Consider the following 23,083-nt stretch of genomic DNA (forward strand, 5'->3'; position numbering starts at 1 on the left):
CGCCACAGGAAAGGAAGACCCAGAGTTACCTCTGCTGCAAAGGATAAGTTCATTAGAGTTACCAGCCTCAGAAATGGCAGCCCACATAAATGCTTCACAGAGTTCAAGTAACAGACACATCTCAACATCAGAGGAAACCGCGTTAATCAGGCCTTCGTGGTCGAATTGCTGCCAAGAAACCACTACTAAAGGACACCAATAAGAAGAAGAGACTTGCTTGGGCCAAGAATCACGAGCAATGGACATTAGACCGGTGGAAATATGTCCTTTGGTCTGATGAGTCCAAATTACAAATGTTTGGTTCCAACAGCCGTGTCTTTGTAAGATGCAGAGTAGGTGAACGGATGATCTCCGCATGTGTGGTTCCCACCGTGAAGCATGGAGGAGGATGTGTGATGGCATGGGGTGCTTTGCTTGTGACACTGTCTGTGACTTATTTAGAATTCAAGGCACACTTAACCAGCATGGCTACCACAGCATTCTGAAGCAATACGCCATGCCATCTGGTTTGCGCCTAGAGGGACTATCATTTGTTTTTCAACAGGACAATGACCCAACACACCTCCCGGCAGTGTAAAGGCTATTTGACCAAGAAGGAGAGTGATGGAGTGCTGCATCAGATGACCTGGCCTCCACAATCACCCGACCTCAACCCAAATGAGATGCTTTGGGATGAGTTGGACAGCAGAGGGAAGTAAAAGCAGCCAACAAGTGCTCAGCATATGTGGAAACTCCTTCAAGACTGTTGGAAAAGCATTCCAGATGAAGACAGGCCAGTACATCAGGAGACGTGGAGGTTTGTCCAGTAGGTTTCCACTTCTATGTCAAAGATAATAAAACAAAAACACGACAGCAAGTAATACAGTATACTACAGTCATGTCCGCAAAAACACTACAGCAAATACTACAGTATACTACAGTCATGTCCGCAAAAACACTACAGCAAATACTACAGTATACTACAGTCATGTCCGCAAAAACACTACAATAAATACTACAGTGAATACTACAGTAAAGTCTGCAAAAATACTACAGTGAATACAAGCATATGAATATAGTAATTCAAATCAAAATCAAATCAAACTTTATTTGTCACATGCGCCAAATACAACAAGTGTAGACCTTACCGAGAAATGCTAACTTACAAGCCCTTAACCAACAGTGCAGTTCAAGAAGAGTTAAGAAAATATTTACCAAATAAACAAAAGATAAAAAATAATCAAAAGTAACACAATAACATAACAATAATGAGGCTATATACAGGGGTACAGGTACCGAGTCAGTGTGTGGGGGGTACAGATTAGAGGTAATTTGTACATGTAGGTAGGGGTGAAGTGACATTGCATAGATAATAAACAGCAAGTAGCAGCAGTGTACAAAACAAATGGGGGGGGGGGGGGGGTCAATGTAATAGTCTGGTGGCCATTTGATTAAATGTTCAACAGTCTTATGGCTTGGGGGTAGAAGCTGTTAAGGAGCCTTTTGGTCCTAGACTTGGCGCTCCAGTACCGCTTGCCGTGCGGTAGCAGAGAAAACAGTCTATGACTTGGGTGACTGGAGTCTTTGACAATTTTATGGGCTTTCCTCTGACACCACCTATTATATAGGTCCTGGATTGCAGGAAGCTTGGCCCCAGTGATGTACTGGGGGTACGCACTACACTCTGTAGTGCCTTACGGTCAGATGCCGAGCAGTTGCCATACCAGGCACTGATGCAACCGGTCAGGATGCTCTCGATGGTGCAGCTCTAGAACTTTTTGAGGATCTGGGGACCCGTGCCAAATCTTTTCAGTCTCCTGAGGGGGAAAAGGTTTTGTCGTGCCCTCTTCACGGCTGTCTTGGTATGTTTGGACCGTGATAGTTTGTTGGTGATTTGGACACCAAGGGACTTGAAACTCTCGACCTGCTCCACTACAGCCCCGTTGATGTTAATGGGGGACTGTTCGGATCGCCTTTTCCTGTAGTACACGATCAGCTCCTTTGTCTTGCTCACATTGAGGTAGAGGTTGTTGTCCTGGCACCACACTGCCAGTTCTGACCTCCTCCCTATAGGCTGTCTCATCATTGTCAGTGATCAGGCCTACCACTGTTTTATTGTCAGCAAACTTAATGATGGTGTTGGAGTCGTGTTTGGCCATGCAGTTGTGGGTGAACAGGGAGTACAGGAGGGGACTAAGTACACACCCCTGAGGGGCCCCAGTGTTGAGGATCAGCGTGGCAGATGTGTTGTTGCCTACCCTTACCACCTGGGGGTGGCCCGGCAGGAAGTCCAGGATCCAGTTGCAGAGGGAGTTGTTTAGTCCCAGGGTCCTTAGCTTAGTGATGAGCTTCGTGGGCACTACGGTGTTGAACGCTGAGCCGTAGTCAATGAACGGCATTCTCACATAGGTGTTTTATTTGTCCAGGTGGGAAAGGGCAGTGTGGAGTGCGATTGAGATTGCGTCATCTGTGGATCTGTTGGTGCGGTATGCGAATTGGAGTGGGTCTAGTGGTATCTGGGAGGATGCTGTTGATTTGAGCCATGACCAGCCTTTCAAAGCACTTCATGGCTACTGATGTGAGTGCTACGGGGTGGTAATCATGTAGGCAGGTTACCTTCGCTTCCTTGGGCACAGAGACTATGGTGGTCTTGATGAAACATGTAGGTATTTCAGACTTAGTCAGGGAGAGGTTGAAAATGTCAGTGAAGACATTTGCCAGTTGGTCCGCTCATGCTTTGAGGACACGTCCTGGTAATCCATCTGGCCCCGCGACTTTGTGAATGTTGACCTGTTTAAAGGTCTTGCTCACATTGGCTAGCGAGAGAGTTATCACACAGTCATTCAGAACAGCTGGTACTCTCGTGCATGCTTCAGTGTTGCTTGCCACGAAGCGAGCATAAAAGGCATTTAGCTTGTCTGGTAGGCTCGCGTCACTGGGTATCTCGCGTCTGGGTTTCCCTTTGTAGTCCGTAATAGTTTTCAAGCACTGCCACATCTGACGAGCGTCAGAGACGGTGTAGTAGGATTCAATCTTAATCCTGTATTGATGCTTTGCTTGTTTGATGGATCGTCTGAGGGCATAGCGGGATTTCTTATAGGCGTCCGGATTAGTGTCCCGCTCCTTGAAAGCGGATGCTCTAGCCTTTAGCTCGATGTGGATGTTGCCTGTAATCCATGGCTTCTGATTGGGATATGTACGTACGGTCACTGTGGGAACAACATCGTCGATGCACTTATTGATGAAGCCGATGACTGAGGTGGTATACTCCTCAATGCCATTGGATGAATCCCGGAACATATTCCAGTCTGTGCTTGCAAAACAGTCCTGTAGTGTAGTATCCGTGTCATCTGACCACTTCCGTATTGAGTGAGTCACTGGTACTTCCTGCTTTAGTTTTTGCTTGTAAGCAGGAATCAGGAGGATAGAATTATGATCAGATTTGCCAAATGGAGGGCGGGGGAGAGCTTTGTATGCATCTCTGTGTGTGGAGTAAAGGTGGTCTAGTGTTTTTTTCCTCTGTTTGCACATGTGACATGCTGGTAAAAAATTGGTAAAACTGATTTAAGTTTGCCTGCATTAAAGTCCTCGAACACTAGGAATACCGCTTCTGGGTGAGCATTTTCTTGTTTGCTTATGGCCTTATAGAGTTTGTTAAGTGCAGTCTTAGTGCCAGCATCGGTCTGTGGTGGTAAATAGACAGCTACGAATAATATAGATGAGAACTCTCTTTGTAGATAGTGTGGTCTACAGCTTATCATAAGGTACTCTACCTCAGACGAGCAATATCTCGAGACTTCTTTAATATTAGACATCGCACACCAGCTGTTATTGACAAAAAGACACACACCTCCACTCCTCGTCTTACCAGACGTAGCTTCTCTGTTCTGCCGGTGCATTGAAAATCCTTCCAGCTCTATATTATCCGTGTCGTCGTTCAGCCACGACTATGTGAAACATAAGATATTACAGTTCTTAATGTCCCGTTGGTAGGATAATCGTAATCATAGGTCATCAAATTCATTTTCCAATGGTTACATGTTAGCAGGTAGAATTGATGGCAATGGGAGTTTACTCGCTCACCTATGGATTCTCAAAAGGCAGCCTGATCTGCGTCCTCTTTTCCTCCATCTTTTCTTCACGCAAATTACGGGGATCTGGGCCTGTTCCCAGGAGATCAGTATATCCTTCTCGTCGGACTCGTTAAAGGAAAAAGCTTCTTCCAGTTCGTGGTGAGTAATCCCAGTTCTGATGTCCATAAGTTATTTTTGGTCATAAGAGACAGTAGCAGCAACATTATTGTAGAAAATAAGTTAAAAAATAAGTTACAAACAACGCAAAAAAACTAACAGAATAACACAATTGGTTACGGGCATGTAAAATGTCAGCCATGCTCTTCGGTGTCATCTTAGCAAGACAAATACTACAGTGTGTGTGTGTGTGTGTGTGTGTGTGTGTGTGTGTGTGTGTGTGTGTGTGTGTGTGTGTGTGTGTGTGTGTGTGTGTGTGTGTGTGTGTGTGTGTGTGTGTGTGTGTGTGTGTGTGTGTTTAGAGGGGCAGGACCAATCTTCAGCATTGGATGGCAGGCTCCAAGCAGCGTGAGAATCTTCTGACCTGCTTTGTTGTGGAAATGAAATTGAAATGGGGGGGACAGACTGTTACACTGTCGCAGGGGGCTGCTGCATTGTCCCTTTCCCTTGGGAGCTTGGGTGAGGAGAGTTGGTGTGGGGGCCTGAGGGGTATAGAGAAGGTTAGTACTGCTCTGCCTACATTCACAGTGTCCAGTGCAGAGACTCGTATTGGATGCAAGAATTTGTTTAAAAAATAAATAAAATTTTTAAAGAGTATTGCAGGATTGAAAGGGGTATACACAAGGGAGAAGTATAAGAAGACATTAGAATAAATAGAAAGTGAGTTATTGCTAGAGAAGACAAGAAAACTGGAGTAGTATGTTAACTGAATGACACATTCAGCATCAATACGACATTTCTTTGCTGAAGGAAATGCATGTGGTACAGAATACCAGATACTGATGATGAAAGCGTTACGAAAATATGTAAAAGCACAATTTCAAACTCTGCAAAACTCCAAACTCTGCTAAACTAGAGAACTAGAAAAGACAGATAACACATAAAACACGAACAGCAAGTGTTGATCACATGGTGTGGGAGCAGACTGAGCAAGTGTGGGAACCCAATTGCAGGTGAAGCATCCTTCTGTGAGAGACAGATGAAGAAAAGGAGAGAAAAGGAGAGAAGGAAAGAAAATATCAATATAAATCAGAGCTATTGTGTCTTTCATTACTCTGCAGATGCACAAAATTAGCTGTTCAATCAAGCTCAGGGAAGAATTCCCATTTTAATGGGCGAGACATGAATTCTACAAGAATTGAACAAGGACACATGAAAGTCAAATTAATTGCCTAGTTATTTTCTAATTACTTCTTCATCTCTCCTTTTTATTGTGTGTTTGAAGATATTTCAATATTTAATATGAATATACTGTTTCATATTCAATGATATTTTCCTTGCTAAGATTAGACAACACAATAACAATTTAAACTAACTTAACAGGATAGTTCGGGACTTTGGCAATGAAGCCCTTTACCTATAGTATACTTCCCCAGCGTCAGATGAACTTGTGGATACCATTTTTATTTCTCTATGTCCAGTATGAAGGAAGTCAGAGGTAGTTTTACGAGCCAATGCTAACTAGCTCAGCGCAAAGACTTGAAGTCTTCGGGATCTGCATGCATGCAAAATCCCAAACTATCCGTTTAACAATTCAAACTGATATAAACAAAGAACAAAAGACTACTACTATTTCAATTGGAAAAAGTTGATGGAATCGACAGTATCAAAGTTTGAATGGAAGAGGAACTCTGAAATTATATGGACATTAACTCTCCCACTCTGCCCAAGAGGTCAAAGATGCCGAATCTCCCTGACTGTTTCTCTGTGCTTCCCTGTGAGATTGTTTGGCACAGAATGTCAGCTTTTGAGCATTCACACGCCGGCCTGGGTTTTGGGCTCTGAAGACTCAGCTCCTTGTTCTCCCCTTTCGTGACCTTCACCCCTGGAGTGAAAAAAAGGGGGGGGGGGGGTTGTGGGATAGGTGCTGGTGCAGAAAACAGCTGTGAGAGGTCAGGGGTCATCGCCCCCAAGGACTGCAGCGTTGCCGTGGCTCCCAGCTTTGTGCTGCCGACTCAATGCGCTGCCGGACCATGAAATTCAGAGGGAGTGCAGATGTGAGAGAGGAGTAGAGAGGGGGATAGAGATAGCTGCTAGTGAGAGGAATAGAAGGGGGATAGAGAGAGTTGTTAGAAAGGGGAATAGAGAAAGGTGATGTGGGACTATTGGGAGCAGAGAGGGGGTGGAGCAGGCTAGTATATTCTATACTGCATGTGTTCCCATCTAGAGTGAGCATGAATTGATGACCCATTTAATAAGCCAGAGCATTGATGTTAATCAAACACACAGAATAATCTTGTCTAATTAATGCAGTGTATTATTTCCGTAATCTCGTAGTGCTGAAGAAATCTACTGTTGCTTGGAAACGTTTGATCATTTCTAAAAGTACAACCAACAGACAGCATTACCACAAAACCCCAGGCACTAGAGAAGTGTAGACAAAGAAAAGTATAATAAAAGAGCATAGAAGGAAGAGAGAAGTAAAAAAAAAACGGAACATCAAGAACTCTTTGTCTTTTACATCAAACACCCTCTAAACGTTTGTGGCTTTGCATCATAAAAACTCAACTATAACACCCATCATTCAACGAATCCCCCACCGTACATACTCTATAGCTAACACACTTAGTCGCAATCCACAAACAATCTTGCCACTTTTCTCACGGTCTTCTCAGATCATGGTCCACTTTGTACCTAGTGATGGGTCAAGCTGTCCTAAAACTATAGTCCTCCTGGCACGTTAGGGCTAGAGAAAGCCATTGTGGGCCTTTGTGTGGACAGAGGCAGTGGGACTGGCAGGGAGAATAGGCTGGGGAAGAGGCGATTAATGGGGGTTGGTAGAGGAGTAAAGGGTATTTAAAAAATGAGATGCCAAGTCATTGGAAGAAACCTCCTAAATGAATAGCAAACTAAGGCCACAAGTCGGTTGCTAGGGAGTAGGAGCAAATGTCACCTAATGCCCATGCATACACAAACACCACAAACACCAATTGTCCCCAAGTGAGCCCTGTAGCATAGCTAGGGCCAGAGGGGCAGTGAAGAGGCTGCTGGGAAACAGACGTGCTCTGGGGGGCGAGTTTCTGATCATAACAAACAAAGAGGGGGTCCCAGGACCCAGCATTGGAGAACCCGCTGCGGTGAATACATCATTGTATGGAGCTCCTCAGTGTGACAAGGTCCTAAGAGGACACAGCTAAATGGCGGCTTTTCATTATTCAGCATTCCCCATTGGGAGAGAATGCTTGTTGTAGGGGTTGTTGTTTTTAGAGATTTATGTAAAGTCATCTTTTTCCCAGTACAGCCAATGCTATTGTGGAAGGGCCCTGCGGGTAATTAAGCAACAGATAATGAACTTAATTGAAAATGAGTGGTGAATGGTGGCCTTCTTGTTGCTCTGTTCTGCTCTTGTGCAGGCTCCCCAGTCTTGTGGAAGAAGAAAAAGTGGAAAGAGAAGCGGAGACAGAGAAGAGAAAAAAGACAAGGGCACTCTAGAAGCATTCGCCTCTCAAGCTTTTTGTCTTCAGAACAGGAGTCCTTTCAGGGAACCCTTTTTCCTTTTCTAATAGTCTTTTCATGTGATAGTCATCTGAATTAAATACAAGATTGTCAGCTCACTTACTTTGCAGGTTATATTATATTTCAAGGGGTTACTCGGTTGGGAAAGAACCAAATATCTATAAATGTGGTTTGAGAAATAGTTCAAACCAATAACCTCCCTTCAATTTTAACTGTCATTCAACATTATACGGAAAGAACAAGGTTTTTGTTATGCTGTTAGCCAAACAATGTGTTAGATTAAACATAATTTTGACGTGGTGAAAAATACAGATACTGTACTTGCTATTGCACAATTCAGATACTGTGCTTCAGAGAGACAGAGTTATTTCATGCGCACATCATGTCAGTGCGAACCATTAAACGTTACACACATTACTGCCAGTCACGCATTACACCAGATATGTCCACCATGGGAGCAATCGTAGCCTACCGTTTCCCAACCTCAGATATCAAATATTTGAGCTCACTCTTGTCAGTCAGCAGCTCTGGTGTTGATAGTTCCAGCCTGAAATATGAAATGCTGCTTTGCCAGATGGGAAAGGTCCATAGGTAAGCTAACTCACAGACCTTGTAGCTGAAGCCCACCCACATTTCATTGGACCTGGGCTAAATGTCAGGAAAGCAAAAGAGGCATAACCTTGTTATCATCCAACAACTCATACATACAGTATCGCTACAGCATAACATATGCCAGAATATATTCTGCCGTACAAGTACCAGAAATACAAAAGATATTATATGCTGTACCACAGACAAAAGCGTGTTCATGTCTCATCTAATTGCAAATGGAATCCCTTTTCTTAAAACCACTTCTTGTAGAATAGTGTAATACTATCAATGCCCAGTGTTAGCATTGATTATCTCTCCTTTTTGGGCAATCTCACCCATACAGGCAGCAGCTGTCCACTCCACTCCGGAGGTATGTGAGGAGGGGGAGCTGAGGTTGGCGCGCTACAGTTACAGGCAGTTACACACAGACCGCACAAAGAGGAAGTTGGTGCAACATGACACTAATAAAAGCAGATCTCCTTAGGCAACTGTGGGAAGGGAAGGTCTGAGTCGAACCCAGAGCGGGCTCGTACCATAACGTGATTAGGATGAGGGCTGTGAACTTGGCTGGAGGCATGTTGAGTGTCAGAACAAAACCATGCTTTGCTGCAGCTCCCGCTGTGAAAGAGACAGATGTATTCCTCTCGACAACAGGCGTCATTCAGTCGGCCCATGCGTCCCCAGCCACCTTCCACAGTAACCACTCAGGGAATTCTCCGTTTCGATGTTACACTCTTTTCTGCTGTCCTTGTATTCATCCCATTTTCTTCCTTCCTGTTATCTGTTCTATACATCTCAAGCCTGTTTCGGTCATGGCAAGCATTGTTCTGTCATGGGTGTCCTCATCTTCTGTACAAATAGCGTAATACTATTTTAGAATGTTTGGTCAGTCTTTTTTGTAGATATCCTCAAAAAACTATTATTCTGTGTGTCTGATTTAAATAAATGATTATGCTATAAGTAGTTGTAACAGGACATCTTTATGTTCATTTGGAATCACCTCAGACAGCTTTATGTGACTTGACTTTGACGTGTTCAAACCTCTCTGGTCTACACAAACCTAGAGGTTAACCCACTCCCAGCGATGTTGTTGTAGCGCTAACTGACAGTGGTTGGAGCCGTTTGCCCCGAGGCATCACCCGTTACGGCTGGGCTAACCACAACATCTTGCACAGTGGATATCAATTTGAGCGAATGGAAGTGGGCATAGAGGGGAACCTGTTATCAGCACCACAAGCCTTCACACTCTGTAACCCCTCTACTCTGACATTCCACCACATCTAGATGACACAATTCAGAAAATCAACAGAAGTTCTCCATTTATGACAGGTTAATTGTAATATATAATCAGGCAAAATAGAGGGTGCGTGCGCGTGTGTGTACTCATGGGAGAAAGGGTGACTTTGTGCCTTTAACTTGTATGTGTTTGCATGTCTGTTTGTGTAAAACGCTACTCCTACCAGTATGTCGACTCTCATCATGTGTCCAGGAAGCTCGATCATACTGTATGTCGTCATTCATACAAAGTCAGAAATTTGTGAAAAGGACATGTAAACAAACAAAAACAAACAGAAGTGGTTGTGTTTTCTGTAAGAAAGCCAAGTTTGTCTGCTTGTCTGTGTGTGTGTCTGGGCAGCCATGGGGGTGAAGCGGAGCAACCAGACCAGAGCTCCAGCCCTTAGACCGCACCATCACCCGGTCTAGCCCCCAGTCTACCACCCAGCAATTATGTCACCAGGTGCTTGCGGCTGGGGACCTGCTGACAGGAGGCACGTGTGACTGTACAGACCACCATCCCCTATATGCCCCAAACCACTCGGACTTACTAACTATCCCACAGCCAGGCGCTCCATCATTTTACTAGCCTATTAATCTCAAATGCTGAGCTCATTTAAAAGGGTTAAAGAACCCCACCCTTCCCTTCCACACCACCTTACTTTAAAGTCCCTGCTCTGCAACTGGTGTTGAGTTACGAGGTGCCCCCCTACCCCTCCGCTTTGGGACAGTAATGACAACATTAACTGTAAAAGGCCTGTGTTGACTTTTCACTGTACGGCCCCCTTCAGAGCCCTATGAGGCAGGACCAGTGAAGGCTATGAGGGAATATGTTGACCTTGGCCTCAGCTAGAGGTGGCTGCACACGCAGGCCTCCAGGATAGAAACAGAGAGGCCCAAAGTCAAATATGTTCCCAACCCCACCTGGAGAGGGGGTTATACACAGTGTTTAAAAGGATAGCTATTGAGAATGTCTGGCACATGTCGAGAGCCCACGTTTACTAACCCCACACGTTCTATCCAGTGTTTTTTTACTTTGGATGTAATGTTGACATTCCAAACATTTGGAACAAGTACCAAGCAACGGGCCAGGCGGCCGGGGACTTTCAAAGAAAATACATATTGGAGGATATATTTTAAACCAAATATGAAGTCACCTCGGCGGAAGCCAGAGAAAATAATAATAACTTTCATAATGTAGTATGTCCAGGTGCACTCTCATTAGTTTCGTAAAGAATAACAATTAAATCCCCTCAGTGTATAACTTTTCAACCATGTCCTCTCTCATGCACTCAGGCATCGACTGACTTGACCGACTTGAAGACAAAACACGTCTTCAAGACAGTCAAATGTTCCATTTGGTATATGAGTTATGATTGTGCTTCCTCTAAACTTCCTGAATGTAATACTTAAAGGAATTCAGTATTATTCGGTTATTCAGTGTTATTCGGTTTCACTGTTCACATTTGTTAAACCCACTTTCTAGTAAGGTGCTGTTTGGAGAAGGAGAGGCATGAAAGATTAGCATGACGAAAATGCTGGATTAGCCTAACCAGCCTAACTACATACATCATTCATGCTTAGCACACAGGAAAAAGGGGTCGGGAATTCTCATAGGCAACAATGCAATGTATATTAATGCAATTTATGGTGAATGTGATGAATGTTCACAACTCCACCATTCTGACAGCCATGGTTGGCTGGTTAGTGTTCTTACACTAACTGCCTACGGTTACACTGACTAAACACATACGTGGTCTGTAGCCTGTGTACACAGATAGGCTTTATCAGAGCACAGACATCATTCAAAGGTAAAAAAACAGAATCTCTTTAGGGCAGGGTTTCTTAAACTATGGGTCGGGACCCAAAGTGGGCCCTGGGCATGATAGAGGTGGGTCATGAGTTATGAGAATAAATCTATAATCACACACTATGTCTTCTTAATTTGGGTCAATGGAGGATGATTTTGGCTCATGGAGACGGTCAATTTCTCATTTGGGTATCGAGCTGAAAAAGTTTAAGAGCCCCCTGCTCTAGGGGACACCGTTGAACACTCCCAACTGTTATTTTAGATGTGCACTTTTCCTGAGATGAGGCGTTTCCTCCGGTAGTACTAGCAGATTCATAACTGCCACTGCTGCAATACAGTCACTTCGAAACCACAGGGGACTGCTCTGCTAGCAAGTTGTATCTTATTCTGTTGTCTGTTATTTATTTGACTTACGGTCATTGCTATGTCCCAAATAATCAGACCCAAATGATGCTGGATTACTCTTGCATCTGTTCGTGAATGTATAACAGCCAAATAGAATACTGAGAGATCAAGTAACCTTTATCAACATCATAACAAAATCCTCAGTGGTGTTTAACGGCAAACTGTAATCTCTCTGATTTGCACCATGTGGGCAGTCTGCAATTTGACTCTGAAGTCACAGTGTCCAACTCCCGAAAGCACATCACATGGCCATCTGACAAACTTGGCCTGTCACTTTGGGGCCTTAACAGGAAAGGGAACGTGCTATCAACAGCTGAGGGCGATGAAAGAACAGACTGGCACAGACAGAGAGACAGGCCCCCATTAGAATAACAGCAACAGCTGCTCAGGAGAAGGAGACTGGTCTCCTTTAGCACCAAACAACACCTCACTGATTCTCACACCCAGGGAACCCAGACTCTGTGTAAGCGCTCCAGACAGCACCAGTCCTCAATAATGGCGCGAGCACAGAGTGCCTTAACTGAAGTACACCAGTTGTGAAAAGCAACTGCTTGGAGGTTTGAGCCAGGGTCCCTGTGCAGATGGACATTTGCTGGTTTAGGGGCATGATTAAAAAATATTTTTTGCCAATTTTGTGGCTGATGTCTTGTGTTCCCTTGTGTTGCTGTTCACGGAGCGTGTGTTTCCATTGCTAACTTTGATGTTACCGATTTGTCCGCCAAAAATGCCTGCATAGTGAACAGTTTGTCTCAATAATGCAGACAGATATGTGGGAAAGCAATTGCTTATTTAAAATGTTTGTTTTTATGAAATCAAATCTGCAATTCCACCACCACAACAAGCATATTGTAAACCAACCAGAGTCGTCTCGGTCCTCCATGGTCAGCAGTGTTGTGTCACAGCAAGCAGCAGTTTGCAGGATACGGCAGGGAGGCCCCACAAACTGAGTCCAGCCAGGCTGGAGCTGTTTCCTGGAAGCGGGAAAGGGTCTGGCGGGAAAGAGACGAGAGAGGATGAGGGGGTGGCACTTTGGTGTCTATACACTTCTGTGAAAGCAGTGTGTGTGTGTGTGTGTGTGTGTGTGTGTGTGTGTGTGTGTGTGTGTGTGTGTGTGTGTGTGTGTGTGTGTGTGTGTGTGTGTGTGTGTGTGTGTGTGTGTGTGTGTGCAGCCACCTCCTCGGCTCTTGTCCAAACACATTCCACAGTGCCTTGTCACGCTTTTACTGGAAATAGAGGAAGCTAGGGCTACTGTGATGGGAGGGGCTGTCATTATTCCTGATTGGGGGGGGGGGGGTTGGAAAACACTTTAGGAAGTGGAGTGGAAGAAGGGGGGCTGAAAGTAAAGAATCTGGGGAACTGTGAAAGAAGGCCTGGAGAATAGGAGAGAAAAGGGAGAGCGAGATGGAAGAAGGGTAGTGTTGTGTAGCAAAAGCCAGAGGAGCTTTGTAGGGCTTCACATCATCGAAGGTCATATGTTTGCAGGTGAGAGTTTTTTGTCATGATTCTTGTTCTGGATGCAGCTCTGCAGAGTGGTCACTAGTTGGCACAGCCACAAACCTAATCTTAACCACACTGCTAACCATAACGTCTAACCCTAACCATGAGTTAAGACCAAAAAACAAATGTTCGCTTTCATGAATTTATATAATATACAGCAGCCAATTGTGACTTTGCAGCTTGCCTATCGAAGGGAAAATCACTCAGTTCTGCCTCCAGGACAAGACTCATGACAATAAACGTCATCCTGCTGTATGTTTGTGGTGTGAAAAGTGTGACAGGGTTCTGTGATTGAGTGGACAGTTGAATAAATCTGTTGATCCAGTTCTAAATGTTAATGTGTAAAAAAAAAACTTGAAAGGGATAGACAGACCTCATTTATGCACATCAGTGAAACATATGATATAACATAATATTCAATAACATTAATATTATAATATAACATTTCAAATTGACAACATACCACAAAGCACAGGACTTACAAACGGTGGTATGATGGCTCGGTGGAAGTGTTCACACATAGCATTGGCACATGATTGTCACCCCATTTGCTGATCATCAAAGTTCAGTGCCTTTGTCATTTTTAAAACACCACTAAAACACTGATACGAGGAGGACCCCCATCTGAAACCTCAAAATAAAATATTTGCATGTTTAGTAACTGTTTTTATACTTTAAGTTACAATAATGACTGCAATGTACTAGTTACATTTACATATTTGGAGGGGAGGTACTTCCCTTACCAATAAGAGGCTGTCAAAAATTCTAGCCTATTGACTGCCAGGAAATATTTGTAGGAGAGTTTGTTTTGCAGTGTAGGGATAACACAAATTATTTCACAATTTACCTTCTATGCATTGCTGTTAAATCCCACATAGGCCCATGCTTACATACAGTGCATAGAGTGAGATAGCCTTCTGTGATCCCTACTGGGACCACCATACAACACTGGGTGACAACAATAGGCACTACCTATGCAAACAGAGCCATTCACATCCATTCAAGTCCACCTGAATATGGAAATGCCCCAATTGACACACAATCCATGAGAAAGGCCAGGTAGGGAAGGCTCAGGAAGGGTTTGCTGAGCTAAATCGTCAGTGAGAAAGGCCAGGTAGGGAAGGCTCAGGAAGGGTTTGCTGAGCTAAATCGTCAGTGAGAAAGGCCAGGTAGGGAAGGCTCAGGAAGGGTTTGCTGAGCTAAATCGTCAGTGTGGCCCATCTATTGCCTAAAAATGTGCATATGCGTGGTGTCATGCCCTTACCAATATCTCCATATTGTTTTCCTAGGGTGGACTTGCCATTCTGAGTCTCATACACTTATTACATCCAAGCATTTAATGGAGGCTTCCATCTAAAGGGATGCTTGGCGCACATAAGATGATATTGATAAGTGGTTACCAATGCCAGGAGAGGGAGTAACACGTAACTTGTGTTGCAGAAATACTCCCCCCAACTCTCAAAGTTTATCACGTGTTTGTTTGGGTCTTATTGAAGTCAACATGTTGGGACATATACTAGCCCATTATGGCTAAGCTTAAAATGTAACATCCACACATGCAGTAGACAGGGGCTATCTCTGTGATTAAAGGAGTTAAGTTCTTATTCGTACACTGACAAGAGATTTAACGTACCGCCTGATGCTCTCTCTGACCTAACATCAATGTTGCCATTGGTTTCCCTTTCAAATGTACCATATATCATACCAACCCTAGTGCATCCAGAAACAAACACACGTGTGTATGCACACAGAAGAGAATAGGGACCCGGACAGGGAAGTCAATGCCAGGGAAGTTCCTGTCTGTCTATGTGTTCTGGACATCCCTGACACATGCTAAATAGGGAACCTCCAACAACGTCAGGGTGTTTTACAATTGTTGCCGCTCTGTTGACATTGTTGTTTGTATGAGCTAATCCTTCACCTGTGTGTGAGTGTATGACTGTTTGCTGTGAAACTGTGCCCCTGCGTTAAATGAGGGGCTTGTTTGTCCCTGAGCGGATGTCTGTGGGAACCTCACGTTATCCTGTCCCCCAGAACAACACAGACAGGGACACATCTCTGAGGACTTTACACACAGGAAAGAGCCCTCATCCTACAGGTATATGTGCCTGTTCCTGTAGCTATTGACTGCGCTGAGAAGGTGAGCTATCTCTCGGGCCGGCCGGCATCTGAGCCCTGGCATGGTCCTCCTTCCCCATCCGGCCCTCCGGAGCTCCAGACGTGTTTACAGCCAGGCCACTGCCAGGGACATGTTTATCTGAGCCGCATAGCGTATTTCTGTCCTGGCATACGTAGGGCCACAACAAAGGGCCTCTTGTGAGGGCCGCACAATGAAGGCAGGCCCGGGTCGTTTGGGGGGGCGGGGTTTGGAGCTCCAACAGAGGCTCTGGGGCTGTCAAGGGGGGGGGGGACTGGAAGATCCAGTGAAAGGGGGGAAGAAAAAGGAGGAGAGGGAAAAGGAAAGGGAAGGGCAGCAGGATAGTTTGTGCATTACTAATAAATGACACTGTGGATGGCATTTCAGACACAAGCCGCAAAAGACTTCCCTTTGTAACAACAAGAAAGCTAGCCGGTAATGCTCGTGCAATTATGGCTTGGAATAACCATATCGTGACTTTTTAACCATTTCTTCATTATCATCACATACAATTGTTATTTAAACATGTTTTAAATTGACAGAATCATGTCAGAACATCAAGATTATATTATGTGTAATGAGAAGTAGCATGCCGAGGCAACACATGCCAAGATGTGTCTCCCTGTCATAAAAGCATTTTATTTATAGTTTCAACAGTTTCTCTTCTGCAATGTGACCGTTCTCTGTCGCCCACAACTGCTAAAATTTGACAAACCAATTCACAGACTCGGTTAACCGTATTGCCTGTATAAAAACTGCCCATCAGGCTTTGCCCACTTGTTTTCATCTCATGTGGGGAGTGGGTCCTGTTCAGGTCCAAAACCTCACTGCTACCGTTTACCTCTCTCAGCCCTGATAGCCAGGCAGTGGGTTACGTAACAGCCACCGCACACCGGAATCAGTTTCTAAGTCATTCCTTCCTGCAAGAAAAACAATACATCTACCAGTCATGATTATGGGCAGATAAGGGCTAAGACCAAACAGTTACAGCAACTGACCACAAACGCTGTCGGGCAACCACTGAGCATCACAGTTATTTAACCGTGCCCACACTGTAATTCTCATGAAACACTCACCGTGGTCATAAATGTCATAAATAATTACTGGCGAAAACACAACATTTTACTGGCAAAATGTTGCTGCGGCTTTGCATAAGAGTATGTCTATTGAATAGCAGCTTGGAGACGCATCAGTGGGCTGCTTTACTAAGACAAAAAAGGTCCTAGGAGTCAGACACAATGAAGAAGCTGAGACGTACCCATTGAGGGTCAAATGCAAATGTGAGACATTTGTGTGATGCTTACTTTAACAGCTATTGCACTCCCTCTTCTGTGATGGCTCTGCCATTGTGACCTGATTGTCTAATCATTAACAAAGCCCTTTCCCTCCATCCACCACTATAGATCCATGCACAGGAATCTGTGACAGAGGCCTGCTGGTTTGGCTCACATACAGCATGGCCAATCAGAGGGAGAAGGGTCCATCTGCATAATCCCATTGTTGCCCAGTGAGCACCATCGCTCAAGCATAATTGGGGGAACCATACCAGTCCTCCAGGAGGACATTGATTGTGCCTTGATAATTGTCACTTTTCAGAGTTGGGCCATCATTGTCTCTTTTCTCTCTGTCTGGGAGGCTATGGATGCCCCTCCATCTTTCCCTCCACCTCCACAGCCTCACAAAACAACACGAGATAAAATAAACCGCTTCAGGAGAGTGGTAGAGTGCACAATGTCTAATAGACAGATACCAACATGAGGTAAAGCTATAAAATAGCATTTAAAATGAGCCTATAGTACTATGAATCAGACTCCCTCATCAGACAGTCCTTAAAACAGCAATATACTGTCACCTGGCAGTATAGTGAGTTTTTTCTCACTGTTGTCGCTAAAGACAATTGACACTGTCTCTTCATTGTGTAGATAGACTTTAATCTGGTTTACTGACACTGTGACTCGACAAACAGCAACCCTGGTTTCAGTTGCTTGTCTTTTCATGCCCTAATTAAACAACCCTCCTCCTTATCTACTTCAAAACAAGTGTCATCATGGGATAGCAGACTTTTTGCTGGGCCCTATCTCCGTTCTTACAGAATGGTATGAAGTGTTGACTCTACTGTTGACGATAAGGCATCATAGTGGTTTAAAGGGACAGTGCTTGCTGTTGACTGAAGATTCTACGTAAATGTTTACAGAGTGTTTTAGATGTTTTTACTCAGGCACTATGCATAATGATGTAGGTTTTACGGTTGTTTTCAGTCCGCATCATCAAATGTCAGGTAGGGAGGGAGAGAGCGAGTCAGAACGAGGCCTACGTTCATGCAATGACAGATCAGGAGACATACAGATGTAGGATCTTCATTTGAGGCAGTTTTCTAGAGCAGGAAAATAATCCTGCAGCAACAGGACATGTGTATTATTATGTGAATTCGAAATAATTGTAATTTTTGTAATGGCCTTTTTAAACCTCAAAGACGATCAAATTGTGATTGTCTTTGTGTGATCAAATTAAGGTCGTACATCTGTAGTGAACTAAACACCAAATGAATTAAGTTGCCGTTCAAAGTGTTGGAGTTTGTAAGCTTTTCCCATCCCTTGTAAGAATTTGCCCTTGGATTTGCCTTCACAATCTTTCAAACGTTTGAGTATGCTCTCCCACCTACTGTGAACATAATAAACCTGTCTCGTTGGACTTTTCTCCAAGGTCTCTGGTAGAATGTGTTCTGTTCTGTGCATAAGGTTTAGAAAAAGAGAACATAACCCTGTAGTCAGCCAGCAGGGTTCGGATAGTTAGGAAGCATATTGCATTTCATACAACCACCTCTGTTGTCTGCCAGACAGGTGAATGTGTCATCTGCCCTCTATTTTCCTGTAAACATTCAAAACAATACTCCCATCACTTTACCTCCAAAAATCCCAAACAGTTCAACTGCTTCCTCTCCCTCAGCCACTTGTTGTGGCCTGAAATAACATCATGGGTGAAGGGCATTGTACATTTCCTCTCTCCTGCAGACATGGTTTCATATTCAAATCTGGGCCTTTGACGTGCCAATTAAGACACAAAATACATCCCCATATTATATTAGACCATAATGACCCACAGTTCAATGGGTGAAAGAGGTGAACGTGTGCTCACCATTGCATGCGGCAGCAGTCACATCCAATAAAAACAAACAAATAATTATATTGATGCTTCACTTTCCCATGATTTACAGCCACATCATATATCATGAATTAATTTATGGCATATATCAATTTATTTAGACCAACATAACTAACCCCACTAATAGACCGCTAGTGCAAATATGTGGCTTTTTGGAATTAGATTTAAACTATGAGTTATAGGCTATAGAAGACCTATATGTTCAACTTCGACATGTTTGTTTAATGTTTCCGGATTAGAGTATCAAAGTGAATAGGGGGGAGAGAAGCCTACGACTACAACTCAAGAGGAGTCCCCTCCACGCGAGACACGCCTTGTCACCAAAATGTGGGTGGAGCTAGGCCTCCTCAACTATTTATTGGGATTCCAACAGATGGCTGAGAAACTTCAGAAGCGCTTGATTAGAGCGTCTTCCTGCACCAACACAGAACACACTCTACTGTGAAGTGGGATAACCTGCCAGAGGCATCAGCACAATGCCATCCGACTTCCTAACGCCGTTTTTGGAACTGGAGGATGAGTTCTGCAAGGTAAGAATACGTTTTTAAATGTGTATTAATACATTAGGCTATGCAGGATATGTCTGAAAGTTATACTGAGGAATTAAAATGGTAAATAATAAAATACAACATTTTATCATTTTAACTTGGATTCGTATGTGCATCTTTTAATCAGTTTTTGCCTAAAAAGAAAAGGCTTCAAACTTTCTCATTCACGTGCGTAACGGTATCCATTAGTCATTCATTCCTTGCCAAACCAAGCGCATTATAGGCAACTTTCGGGCTATTGTGTTTGATTGCAGTTTACAGTTTATTTGGTTCAGCATATATTTACATTTTATTATCTTGACCATGGCTTGAATCCCCGGTCTTGGAATGTGACTTCATTCCTCTCTTGTGTGATAGAATTTCCGTGGTCTGGACATGCCAGATGGCGCACCAGCCACCACGCAGATGCAGCGCATCGTGGGATTTCAGCGCAGACACTCACTATGCCCGGTCACCCTGCCCAACTCAAAGTTCAACAGCAGCATTGTGGACCCAATCGGCGAGCCAGCCTACTGGGCCCTTACTAACACTGCTAACCAGCAGTGGAGCCTGAAACATCAGCAACAGTTGCCCCGCTCCTCTCTCAACAACATCCCATTCCGTGTAGACCGTTCGATCAGCATGATAGAGGGCCATGTTGGCAGCTTCGGGTCCAGCGAGCAGCAGCTCCCCACCACCCCTCCTCTGATGCCCCCACCCGGTCTAAGTATCAGCACCTGCTCCCTGTCATCTCCAAAGTCCCTCGCCCCCTCCCCTCCCATCTCCACCCGGTACAAAACCGAAATGTGCCGCACTTACGAGGAGAGTGGCACCTGCAAATACGGAGCCAAGTGTCAGTTTGCTCACGGCATGGATGAGCAGCGTGGCTTGAGCAGGCACCCAAAGTACAAAACCGAGCCATGCCGCACGTTCCACACTATTGGCTTTTGCCCCTATGGCGCGCGATGTCACTTCATCCATAACGCAGACGAGCAGCTCGGGCCGGATGGAGGAACGCCACCTCAGCGACTAAAGATAAGAGAACGCCCACAGCTGCTGCGTCACAGCATCAGTTTCGCTGGTTTCTCCTCTCCCCAAGCACTGACCGGATTCCATCCCGTTCCAGAGCCCATGCTGTTCTCTAGGGCTTCCTCGGTATCATCCCCGCCCTCCACAGGTAGTCCAGAACTGCTGTCCCCATTGTTTCCAGAACCTGCTACACTGAAGCAGAACTATCCGTTCTCGTCTGACTGCGGAAACGACCAGATTAATAACAACCCTCACTTTTATACTATCACTGACTCTAAGTGCCAAACTGTCTGTGCGCAAAAGTCAGCCGCACAGAACTCTCACCGCAATGCCTTCTCATTCACCGGACTGCCTGCCCTGCAGCGGTGTGCTTCACCGGACTCTCTCTCCGACCAGGAAGGCTACACCAGCTCCAGTAGCCTGAGTGGTTGTGAGTCCCCTGGACTTGAGGGCAGACGTCTCCCCATCTTTAGCCGCCTCTCTGTCTCAGATGACTGACCTTTAACTGCATATTACTGTCTCATCCTAGCAGGAGTTCTGCCCAATGTTTTAAAGCTATAGCCGACATATTTAAAACAATATATCATAACGTCCATGTATACTGTTGTATACCCGTATTAGCTACTATGGGTGGCTCAACTAGCTTTACAGTATCCGTGATGTCTTTGCTGAGAGAGTTCTGTTGAGGAATTTTCTGTACCCATTTCGAAAAAAAGCGTGCAGGTAATGATCATTTTGGGCTTGGTATAAGGACAAAACTATTGTCTACACGTGTGCTTTTTACAACTCCAATGGTTCTTCTTATAGCCTTGCCCTTTTAGCGTGTAACCAAAGCTGAACATAGTACCTTGTCTTGTAGGCAGAGTAAATGTTGAAACGTATCCCAAAATGTAGCTAGGCCTACTGTAAACAAAATGTAGCCTTCAGTAAAGGCAACTAATTGACAGTATTATCAAGTAGTCTAACCATAGGGCTTTTTGGAGATTTATTTATTTTGTATGTTTTGCAGAGTTTGTTTACGATTGTGTTATGCATTTGTATGTGATGCAGAAAAATATGCTCTACTCTTAGCTTTAGAACTCTGAGTTGACTTTGTTTGAGCTATATAGCTTTAGAACTCTGAGTTGCCTGAGTGTAGACACTGCCAGGACCATGAAAGCAATACTTGTGTTACAAGTTACCTTGTCCAATCAGTAAATACATGTATTGCCCTCACCGGTCATAATAAGTCATATGTCCTTACCCAACAAGTGCATTTCAGCATTTAGTTTGGGTTCAACGTTTCAACGGTCAAGTTCCTGATACATTCATCCAGTTTTGCTTACTCAGCGAGACAGGATTCTCATACACAATTTTGTGACTGTTTATATCATATTATAAACATGCTCTGTGGTGTTACATGAGCTAGTAACATAGGCAAGCAATGTTGCCACAGTGACGATGTATGAGTAATATGCGTTACGTTAACATGTTGGTCTCTTGCACACTAACTGTTATTAGACAAAGTGGCATGAATTACTATGTGTATTTTATCTTACGAGGAACTTGTCTTTTGTGAGCCAAGAGTGTTTTTTGTAGCTCATTTGCAGCAAGAAAGGACTGTGATTGTCTTTACTTTTAGCCTTAACTGTGATGGGAAAACAAACAAGGCTTTGCATTTGTTAAATTAAAACTTATTTATTTTGTTTTTTCAAAGCAAAAATGATACTTTCGGTTTTGTTGGTTTCTATATAATTTAAGTGTATTGTTTACATTCTATGGGATATGAATCCCTGTCTCTATCTTAATATATTTTTTACCTGTTTTGTTCAAAATAAAACTCTGTAGGAAATCACTGTCTCACTGACTTGTTTAACTTAGAGGCACACTGCACTTCATACCATCACTGTTATGCAATAAAGTGATATTATTACTCATCTTAGAAAAAGTGACAATAACAAATACGAAAACTCGTTTTAAATGATTTATGCTTTCTAAGAGGGATAAATAGTAGGATCACATGTTTGTAATGGAGATTGAACAAGAATGACTCTCTGCACAAAATGAGAACATGATACAAACATTTTATTTTATTTGGACAAAGACAGAGGGGAACAGACAGAAGGGTTTCATGTGTGTATTGTTTGGCTTTGTTTTGGCATTCTGGTGTTAGCAGATTGAGAACATCCCACTGCTGAATAATCTCAGACAATAGCGATTGGCCATTCTATTGAAAAATTGGGGTGGAGGGGGTTACTGCAAGACATGAAAAGGCATGGGGCTTTTGTGAGACTGCTCTCTCTTTCTTACTAACATCTGTATGCTAATGCTAGCCCATGGAAATGGGCTGAAGCAGGGGAGGGAGATTTGCAAGTCCATTGAGGAGTCATAGGTCCAGGGAGCAGATTTATTGGGGACTATGAGACAGGGGGAGGGGGGGGGGGTGTAGAGGCTTTCAGTTGAATTGTTTACCACGAGGAGGAGGAGGAGGTGTAGCAGAGAATGGGTGTGTGCATTTGTCTGAGAGTTATAAGCAAAGATCATTTAGGTAATACTTGAGACATCGAAGAGAGTAACTGAAAAACCACTGCAAAATTTCCCACCTGTAATCCATAAGAGGATTCTAATGCACTGTCTTCAACAATACACCTTGTGATAATATGCATTATAAATATATGGACCTATACATGTAGTCACATTATTTGATAGCCCTTTGACCTACTTGCATATGGATAACTATGGAAGTGATGTAGTTGCCAATAGTTCTGGTAGTATATGACATAATCAGAGTGACGTTGTTTAGCATGTATGAGGCTTATGTTGAAGTGCAATTTACTTGTTCTACAATCCCCTGGTTTATTGCAGATGTGCTGCCCTCTAGTGGCGAATAGAATAAAGAGTTTACCTTTGGCAATAAGTAAGATTTCCACTGTATGAAATGTTCAGGGATTCCTCGTTGATGATTTAAACTGACATTGATACGTTT

General features: G+C 43.9%; 1 protein-coding gene across 1 annotated transcript; it reads left to right on the plus strand.

The window, feature by feature from the left end:
• Positions 1-18,961: 18,961 nt before the first annotated feature.
• Positions 18,962-21,949, plus strand: LOC120028755 (mRNA decay activator protein ZFP36L2-like). The gene is made up of 2 exons (XM_038973988.1): positions 18,962-19,092; positions 19,468-21,949. The coding sequence occupies exons 1-2, from the start codon at positions 19,039-19,041 to the stop codon at positions 20,614-20,616; spliced, it is 1,203 nt and encodes a 400-aa protein (XP_038829916.1). The 5' UTR covers positions 18,962-19,038; the 3' UTR covers positions 20,617-21,949.
• Positions 21,950-23,083: the final 1,134 nt, after the last annotated feature.

Source organism: Salvelinus namaycush, chromosome 34 (assembly GCF_016432855.1).
Source record: "Salvelinus namaycush isolate Seneca chromosome 34, SaNama_1.0, whole genome shotgun sequence".
NCBI lineage: Eukaryota > Metazoa > Chordata > Actinopteri > Salmoniformes > Salmonidae > Salvelinus > Salvelinus namaycush.

What these genes read in the sequence shown, in the direction of transcription:
- LOC120028755 (XM_038973988.1), top strand. Translation starts at nt 19,039, where the DNA reads ATGCCATCCGACTTCCTAACGCCGTTTTTGGAACTGGAGGATGAGTTC. An exon ending in TGGAGGATGAGTTCTGCAAG is followed by an intron (nt 19,093 to 19,467) that starts GTAAGAATACGT and finishes CTTGTGTGATAG; the next exon opens with AATTTCCGTGGTCTGGACAT.